This window comes from Anolis carolinensis, chromosome 1, assembly GCF_035594765.1.
Source record: "Anolis carolinensis isolate JA03-04 chromosome 1, rAnoCar3.1.pri, whole genome shotgun sequence".
In the NCBI taxonomy this organism is placed as follows: domain Eukaryota; kingdom Metazoa; phylum Chordata; class Lepidosauria; order Squamata; family Dactyloidae; genus Anolis; species Anolis carolinensis.
This window is the reverse complement of record NC_085841.1, coordinates 71351213-71361260: the sequence shown is the minus strand read 5'-3', so window position 1 is coordinate 71361260 and position 10048 is coordinate 71351213. Positions and strand designations below refer to the sequence as shown.

The window sequence follows — 10048 nt, the reverse complement described above, 5'->3', positions numbered from 1 at the left end:
TACCTGGAAGAATCCTCCACTTTTGTACAACTGTGGAGCAGAACAAACAACTCGGCATCTGTAGGCTTGCCCACAATATCCTGCCTCATGCACAGGAATTATTATTTAACGCTACAGACAATGCGGTCACTGTTGTCCGTTTTTGGCCAAAAATCATTTAATTGCTTGTGTTCCCTCTATTTTATCAGTTTATTTATGCAATGCTTTTGATACCAAATAAATAACACTGGCAGAGATTAAGGGGGGCATCATTGTGGAGGATTGGTTTCCTACAAACAACATCTGAAAACCCAACTGTTGAGGTCAGCGTGGAGTGCAGTGTGCAGAACATTTCTTCATAATACTGTAATGAACATGATATTCAGTACAATCACCTCTAAATAGCAAGGAGCTCAAAAAGTATCCCAGCATGAACCATGGTGAACAAACAGCCAGAATTTCCAAATGAAAATAAAGTCTTAGGGCACATCAAAGGCTGTCAAACCTCTAATGGCAAAAGTGCCACAACACTAAATGAGGAGTTTTCTTCCTGTCAACATTATTCACTGTTCAGCTTTCACGCCCATACATCGAAATCAGATACACGGCATGAATGAGTCTGACTTTGATACCCAATTTGCATCTTTATGCTTGATCTCATCTCCATAGCTGACTTTCCAACTCTTATCCTTGAAGTTAAACAGATACTTTTAAATAGAGGCTGAGTGATCATCTGTTGGGAGTGCTTTGAGTGCAATTTTCCTGCTTCTTGGCAGGGGGTTGGACTGGATGGCCAACTAGGTCTCTCCCAACTCTATGATTCTATAAGTTTCTTGACTACAGTGGGAATAAGGTCATTTAATTCAGTAGTCATTACTTTCTGGGCACACAACCTCAAGATTGTATGAGAGAATCCTAGTGACCTGTGCAGGAAGAAAGTGATAAGGAGGTAGGTAGGTAGATAGGACAGGCAGTCCCCAAGTTGCAAATGTGATAGGTTCTGTGCTCCTATTCAGAACATTTCACCTCACTTGCTGTCCCTGTGGGAATTGGATTTTGAAAAAAAAATGGCTTATTGTGGAAACAAGAACTGGTTATAAAGCTTCAGTGGAGATATCTTTTCCCCATAATTCTTCCAGCTCAGGGAGAGAAACAGTAGCTTGTCTAAAGCCTGTTTATTCAACAAACTGAATTTCACAACAGAAAGTACTGTTGAGACAGGCCTGTCCTAACATGTTGCAGTTGCATTTAATCAACATTGAAATAAGAGAAAACAACGGCATGACTATCCACATTTATTTATTTATTTATTTATTTATTTACATTTATACTCCGCCTTTCTCAACCCCAAAGGGGGACTCAAGGCAACTTTACACATAGGCAACTATTTGATGCCAAAGATACCTTTTCAGCATTCGGCATGTAAAGACTGAACACTGTAATAAATCCAGAAGCCAATTCAACCCTAGTATCTATTGCTGCATCACTGACAGCAGGCACAATGTAAGGGGCTCATCTACCAAAATTATATATGCCAACCTCCTAATAATTCTTTTCTACCTAATGGGGAAACAGCAGCTATCCTTTCAAGCCCTAGACTTCACAGCAGCCAAGGTCTTCATTGGGTGCATCTACACTAGTGGTTCTCAACCTGTGGGTACCCAGAGGTTTTGGCCTTCAACACCTAACAGCTGGTAAACTGGCTGGGATTTCTGGGAGTTGTAGGCCAAAACACTTGGGGACCCACAGGTTGAGAACCACTGATCTACACTATAAAACCAATGCCGTTTGGTACCACTTTAATTGCTGTGGAATTGTGGGAGTTGTAGTTTCACAAGATGGAGCCCCAGTGGCGGAGTGGGTTAAACCACTGAGTTGCTGAATTTGCTGACCAAAAGGCTGGTGGCTTGATTTTGGGTAGCGGAGTGAGCTCCCGCTGTTAGCCCCAGCTTCTGCCAACTTAGCAGTTCAAAAACATGCAAATGTAAGTAGAGCTTTTGCGGGAAAGTAAGGGTGCTCCATGCAGTCATGCTGGCCACATGACCTGGGAAGTGTCTACGGACAACTCCGGCTCTTCTACTTAGAAATGGAGATGAGCACCAACCCCCAGAGTCGAACGCGACTAGACTTAATGTCAGGGGAAAACCTTTACCTTTACCTAGTTTTACAAGGTCTTTGGCCTTCCCTGCAAACTGCAAACTCCAGGACTCCATAGCCCTGAGCCAGGGGCAAGTAAAGTGGTGTCAAATTGCATCAATCTTGCAGAATAGATCAGGCATGGGCAGACTTGGGCCCTCCGGGTGTATTGGACTTCAACTCCCACAATTCCTAACAGGCTGTTAGGAATTGTGGGAGTTGAAGTCCAAAACACCTGGAGGGCCCAAATCTGCCCATGCCTGGTAGAGATGCACCCATGTCTGTTTTGACTCTGGTATGAAACAATGAGAGCCAAACATGCTGCTCTCCTCCCGCTCTGCCACGTGACGTCCTCTCCTTCCTCCAGGCAAGCCCTCCATGACGTAAGCGCTGGGGGCGGGCGGGGGGGTGGCGTTTCGGCCAGCCAATGGGGACGCGCGGCGCTGGCTAACTAGAGAGCTGAGTTCGCTCTGCAGGAAGGATCAGCTCGCACGCTGCCGGAGGAGCCAGGATGAGCGCCGCCGCCGGGGAAGGAGTCGTGCTCGTGGCTGCTGTCAGGACTCCAGTCGGTGAGTGAGGAGGACCCGCACCCTCACAAGGGGTGCTAAGGCTGTTCATGAGCCACGATCACGTTGAGCTCCCACCTGCCTTGTGGGAAGGGCGGGAGGGAGACTCTCAGGAAAGCACGGCATCTCTGTTGGGACTTCTGTAGAATGGACGCACGAATGCAGTAAACAAAACAAATCTGCCTTACAGTGATTTGGCAACACTCAAAAGGTAATCTGAACCGATCTACCGGACTCCACAGTCACATGCCACGTAGTGCTCAAGGGTGCATCTACACCAGGCATGCGCAAATCTGGGCCCTCCAGGTGTTTTGGACTGCAACTCCGCTTAAGCGGCTGAGGGGGAAAAGGAAGGGGCCTGAGGCTGTGAGGAATGGTGGGAGTTGCAGTCCAAAACACCTGGAGGGCCCAAGTTTGACCATGCCTGATCTACACTGTACATTTAACACGTGTTGATGCACCCCGGACAGGCAATCCTATACATATCAATGCAGGAAGGAGTTCCCTAGGACTTTGTCCTCACACTCAGTAATCCTATTTCAACACCATCACTCTTGTGATTAAAATTATTATTATTATTATTATTATTATTATTATTATTATTATTTTGTTGAAGGCTTTCATGGCCGGAATCACTGGGTTGCTGTGTTCCAGAAGCATTTTTTCCTGACGTTTCGCTCACATCTATGGCAGGCATCCTCGGAGGTTGTGAGGTATATTGGAAACTAGCCAAGGGAGGTTTATCTATCTGTGGAAGGTCCAAGGTGGGAGAAAGAACTCCTATCTGTTGGATGCAAGTGTGAATGTTGCAATTGACCACCTTGATTAGCATTGAAACACCTTTATTTATACCCCACTTTTTCTCTCCACAAGGAGACTAATGATACATCACGACCAACATGCTCAAAGCAGTTTCACAGCATTCCTCTCCCTTTTTTCTACACAACAGTCAGTTGGTTTTATTCAGCTTTGACTCAATGCTATGGAAACCTGGGAGTTGTAGTTTTGTCATGCTTTTAGCTTTCTCTGTCCAAGAGAGCTGGTGCTTGACCAAACTACAGCTCCCATAATTCCATCGCATTGAGCGCTGGTAAAGAAAGTGGGATCCGGCAGCATTCATTCTATAGTGTAGATACAGGCATGGGCCAACTTAATAATAATAATAATAAGAAGAAGAAGAAGACCGCACTACAAACTAGAGCTGACAGCTGGCACAACAAAACATTGCATGGAAAGTTCCTTGACAAAATTGAAGGAAAAGCTGATAAGGAGAAGACCTGGCTATGGCTCACAAATGGACACTGAAGAAGGAGACAGAAGGCCTGATCCTTGCAGCCCAGGAGCAAGCCATCAGAACAAATGCAATTGAGGCCAAGATTGAAAAATCAGCTGATGACCCAAAATGCAGACTATGCAAGGAAACCAACGAAACCATTGATCATATCCTCAGCTGCTGTAAGAAAATTGCACAGACAGATTACAAACAGAGGCACAACTATGTGGCCCAGATGATTCATTGGAACTTATGCCTCAAGTACCACCTCCCAGCAGTAAAGAATTGGTGGGATCACAAACCTGCAAAAGTATTGGAAAATGAACACGCAAAGATACTGTGGGACTTCCGAATCCAGACTGACAAAGTTCTGGAACACAACACACCAGACATCACCATTGTGGAAAAGAAAAATATTTGGATCATTGATGTTGCCATCCCAGGTGACATTCGCATTGACGAAAACAACAGGAAAAATTCAGCCGCTATCAGGACCTCAAGATTGAACTTCAAAGACTCTGGCAGAAACCAGTACAGGTGGTCCTGGTGGTGATCGGCACATTGGGTGCCGTGCCAAAATATCTCAGCCGGCATTTGGAAACAATAGACATAGACAAAATTACAATCTGCCAACTGCAAAAGGCCACCCTACTGGGATCTGCACGCATCATCCGAAAATACATCACACAGTCCTAGACACTTGGGAAGTGTCCGACTTGTGATTTTGTGATACAAAATCCAGCATATCTATCTTTTTTGCTGTGTCATACAATGTTGTTGTGTCAATAAAATACAGCGAAGTGCCGCATATAGATAACACATAAATCTGAAAAGATAAAAACCACAGAACTACAACCACACACATACATAATTACAATGTAAAACATTAAAATTCATAAAATGCTGTTGTTTCAATTGACATAGTCCTGTGCCGACATGATGCCCACAGTAAGTGGCCGAGGGGGAAAAGGAAGGGGTCTGAGGCTGTTAGGAATTGTGGGAATTGAAGTCCAGAACAGGTGGACTTGGGAAGGAAGGCCCAAGTTGGCCCATGGCTGCCTTAGAGGAAACCTGCACCTCCTTGGTTTCTCAAGATTAACTCCAGAATCAACAGGCTCGTGCAGCCCATAATAATGACCGAAATTGATGCCTTTTTTATCACAATGGCTTTGTTTATTGTCCCTCGTACCTGGGAAGGGATTAAGGATGTGGCTCCTCCCTCGCCTGTGCTTTGCCTGCCGTCATTGGGCAGTGTCTCTGGAGCCATTGTAAGGAGAGGCTGTGATTGCTTAGCCAGCCTTGCTTCATGCTCTGATTGGGCCGCAACTAGTAGGACCACGAAAAGCCCACTCTTTCATTCAGCTAAGAAAGCCCCAAGGCTGCTCTTCTTCTTCCTCTGTGTGTGTGTGTGCGCGCGCGCACACACGCGTGTCAGGGAACTCATTCCTGAATTCAGGGGCTGAATTTCAATGGCTCCTCTAGAAAACTGGGCTGAAATTCAATAGAGACACATGCAAAATGCTACATTTTTAGCTTACACAAAAACAAAAGTATAGGTGTAGGATGGGAAATACTTTACTTAGCTGAAAGAAACCCTCTCCCCCAGCCATTTTGTTTGTTGGCATCTATGAGCGCACACACCTACTTTGCTTTGCATGAATGCTGTCACAACCAGAGATAAACCACCTTCTCTTTGGCCAAATTAATTTTTGGGAATTGCCTTGTATCTTGCAAGGGAGGAACAGAGAAGGCTTTAAGATACTTTTAATGAGTAGAGGAATAAAGTTGAACCTGATAAGTTGAACCTTGGCCAGAGTGTGATGCTGAAGATAACAAAGCAGTCTGTATTTTAACCTGTGTTAATAGAAATGGGATCTAATGGTTTGATATTACAGGAGTAGATTTTGAGTGAAACTTCTAGACCAGTGGTGCACAACTTGTGACTCTCCAGGTGCTTGGGACTCTAACTCCCAGAAGCCCTAGCTATTTTGTCCGATGGGCAGGCAAACTGGGAGCTGAAGTCCAAAACACCCGGAGGGCCTAGACAGTGGGAGCATCTCCACTGTAAAATAAATGCAGTTTGATACCGCTTTAACTGCCAGGGCTCAGTTCTATGGAATTGTGGGTGTTGTAGTTTTACAAAATGTTTAGCCTTCTCTGCCAAAGAGTGCCGCTGCTTCACCAAGCTACAAATCTCAGGATTCCCCAGCACTGGGCCATGCAATTTCAAAGTTGGGTCAAAATGCATTAATTCTACAGTGTAGACCCAACTAGTGAGAGCAGTTCAGCAATGGAACTAATTGATTAGAGGGAGGGTGGGGTTTCCTTTTCTGAATGGCTTCCAAAAGAGGCCAGACAACCACCTGCTGGGGATGCTTTAGCTGGAGATTCTGCATTGAGAGAGGAGTGGGACTAAATGTCCCATTGGACTTCTTCTAAATTTATGATTTATAATCTTTTAAGAAGGAAGCAGAAGGCAGTGCTCATTTCATATACAGAGATACTATAAAGGCAGCTTCTGGTTTTTAAAAATCCCAATATTCGGACTGATTATATCTGACTATGCTTAGAGCCCTTCTGCTATTGATAATAATCATATCCTTTCCTTTGGTTCTGCAGGGAAGTTGCCCGTTCCCTTTAAGGAATATTTCTCCTTTTAATGCATCTCTCTGCCCTTTTGCCTTTTCACAAAAAAGGCAATGGAACTAATAAATATGTAAATTGACCAGATGTAGAAATCTGCTCTGTGGAAATTAATCAAGGTGTATTCACTTCATGGTGGTTTTGATATCTTTGTATCAATTGCACGAAATGTACCAAGGTATTGCATAAGGTAGTGGAACAAATACCAAGGTCGCTTTCAAAACTCTTTCTTAACCAGTGTGACCTCATTATTTGTGTGTATTCTTTAAGCAATAATGTCTTCTCTGTTTGTACTTGGTGTTAGAAATTGCTGTCTTCTAATCCTTATTTAGGAATAAGTAATTGAATTGGGACTTGGTTGCAAGTCCATATGTAATAGATTATAGTGAATGAACACTATAAGATTTATTGGGGAATGCAATGCACAGTACTGCACAAATATTATTTGCACATGTATGTTTTGCTAGGGTTAGGAGTCAGGATGACTTTTCTAACATGCATTTAAAATAAGTAATTAGAATGAAAGTGTGCTTGTGTCTACTCTGAACATGTAACTTGTGTTTTCTCTAGGATCTTTCAATGGTGCCTTATCCACTTTGCATGCCCATGAGTTGGCTTCTGTAGTTATTAAGGAATCCTTGCAGAGGGCAAACATTAATCCCAATGAAGTGTCTGAGGTTATATTTGGACAAGTCTTGGCTGCAGGTATGTCTCTGAAGTTAAATTGTTTCAGGTTTCCAGTCATAATCACTTTAGAATTGTTGAAATGCATTGATGAAGTGTACATTTATAGCCTGAAATCCCTTTCTTTCTCATCCTTTATTGTACATCTTCCCCCTGCCTCCCCCCCAAAAAAATCCCATATTAATAGGGCTACCAATTCACAATCTAGCAATTAATTTTAAAACCTTAAATAAATAAATGTCTTTGGCATAGGGAGATGAAGCAAATGCATGTTTCTTCCTTGAGCAGGGCATTATTTCAGATGTGGTGTGCATTTGATGATGGCAGGGTGGATGATGGGGCCGGGGAAGGAACAGGGGGCCGGGGAAAATCACATTGATTTCCTCTCCCAGAGTACACTGAGGGGCAGGTTGGGTTATGACCTGGTTGCCTGCTTTATACAGCCACATATTTGACACATCCACACATTAGTGTGTTAACTTTCCTGAGAGTATCCAGATTACACTGCTGAAATTAACTTCTTTGTAATAAGTGAGAACCTTACTTGAGTTTTATTCTGATTAACTCATGGGATCTAAGTATCTATGGGAAAATGTACATATGAAGCAGGGGGTGAGAAATATATAGCCTGCCATACGTTTTCAGACTGCAGCTCTCATCAACCCTTTCCAATGTAGCTTATTGTAAGGGATAGTGGGAATTACAGCTCATCAGCATCTTGGGGGCCAGTCATTCCTTGTCTCTGTCCTGAAGAATAAGTTCTAAATAAGAACAAACTTCCTTAATATGAAGTACCAAAGACTAGATTAAAAAAATGCGGTTTCCACCCACCAATTTATTCTATCCCGGGATGGGAATTGTTTAGCTTTCTATATGTTGAAGAAATATTCCCAGGGTTTCTTACCATTGATCCTGCTGGTTGGGGATGCTGGGAATGGCAAAGCAACAATATCTGGACCGATTCATAGTTCCCATTCCTGTTGTATCCCAACAGTCTACCCTTTATTCTGAACAGCAATCCTTTCTTTCCTTCCCATGTGATAGATACAAATTATGCCAAGTTTAGGGATGTCACATTTTTCAACAGTACCATTCCTTCATCCATTTCTATCTGCTCTATTTGTTCTCCATTATACTTTTATCCTCAGTTTTGTTTTGTTCTACCCTTTACCCTAACCATTTTACACAATTTTGGCACTATTGTTCCACTTTTGACTACCCTGGCTATATCCTATGGAATCCTGGTGTTTGTAGTTTGTTGAAGCACTAGATATCACTGGCTGAATGTTAAATGCTCTTCCCTAAACTACAAGTCCCATGATTTGATAGAATGGAATCATGATAATTACAATGTAATCATAGCACCATAATGTATTAGTATGAAAGGGTTCCTAGACTTCCCAAGCCATCCAGATCCGTTTGATTACATATCCCATCTTCTCCAGCCCGCACAGCAAACATGTCTGAAGATCAGCAGAATAAGAAAAGTTGCATAGTTTGCTTAATTTCCTCAATATTCCCATTTTACAAGATGTGAATTATCGTCTCTAGATTGCACGGCAAACCTATTTGGAGAGTAGCAGTAAAAGGGAAAGTTGTATAGTTAGCAAATCTCTTTCAATGCTACCATTTCATAAGACGTAAAGCAACCCCCATTGGTTCTGTCTTTTGAATGTCCATGCATGGTTGCCTGCAGAAAAAAAACTAACCTGGAAATAACTGAGTTGTTATGTAAATGATTAAAAATTTTAAAATAGCAGCTGTTAAAGTTCAGTTGAAAGTACACTATACTAAATCAAATACAGAGTGGAATAAATGTATATTTAAAATGTATTTGTATGCTAGCATAGTGAAGACCACATGCATTTGCTGAAGTGGGCATTTCAGAAATGAGGGTTTGCAAACAATTTTTTTACCTGATATTTGCCATTTTATAGCTCTTACTAGAATGACCATAGAACAGGGCCTAAGATGCTATTTATTTCCCAACTAATCCCAAAACTGAAAATAGTACTGTACTTCTAATTGCTTGGTCTCAAACTGCTAAAAGAAGATAAAGGGGTTATTCAGTGTGACTGAAGGTTAAAACAAAGCCCAACCTGTATCAATTTTGCAGTATACCCCAACGGTAAAGAAGGGCCAGACCAGAAATTTCATACTAAAGGTCACTTGAGCAACCAAAGTGCAGGTGTTGAAATTCAGAGTGACGCAAACATTTCTAGCAAAGCAACATTTGGCTCTGGAAGATTAACAAACAAGCACAGAACTGTATGTTAACAGCGTTAACAGCCATAGATAATGTATTCATCTCACTTTGCATTTCCATAAAGACAAAAACTTTAAGAGGGGTGTAGGACAGCCAGCTTGGCCTTGTTTTTTCTATAAATCCTGAGTCCTGTTTTTCTTCTGCAGGTGCTGGTCAGAATCCGGTTCGGCAGGCCAGCGTTGCTGCAGGGATTCCATATGAGGTTCCAGCCTGGACATGCCAAATGATCTGCGGTTCAGGCCTAAAGGCAGTGTGCCTTGGGGCCCAATCCATTATGATAGGAGATTCCAGCATTGTTGTGGCTGGAGGCATGGAAAGCATGAGCAAGGTGAACATCAAATGATTGCTTGGGTTTATTATTTTTTTCAAGAAACAAGCATAGTGAAAACAGAAAGACTTGTCCTGCATCTGTAGCCTAATGTAACTTGTGATAGAATCACAATGCAACAAACCTGAGCCTGACAGCTTCTACCAGGGAAACTTACCTTACCAGTCATAGTT

At 42.6% G+C, this 10048-nt stretch overlaps 1 protein-coding gene across 1 annotated transcript in view; it reads left to right on the top strand.

The window, feature by feature from the left end:
• Positions 1 to 2527: 2527 nt before the first annotated feature.
• acat2 (acetyl-CoA acetyltransferase 2) overlaps positions 2528 to 10048 on the top strand; it is a 20702-nt gene continuing 13181 nt past the window's right edge. The window contains exons 1-3 of the mRNA XM_003215790.4: positions 2528 to 2684; positions 7168 to 7302; positions 9694 to 9875. Of these exons, the coding sequence (XP_003215838.2) occupies positions 2627 to 2684; positions 7168 to 7302; positions 9694 to 9875 (375 nt within the window). The 5' untranslated portion in view covers positions 2528 to 2626. The remainder of the gene's footprint in view (positions 2685 to 7167; positions 7303 to 9693; positions 9876 to 10048) is intronic.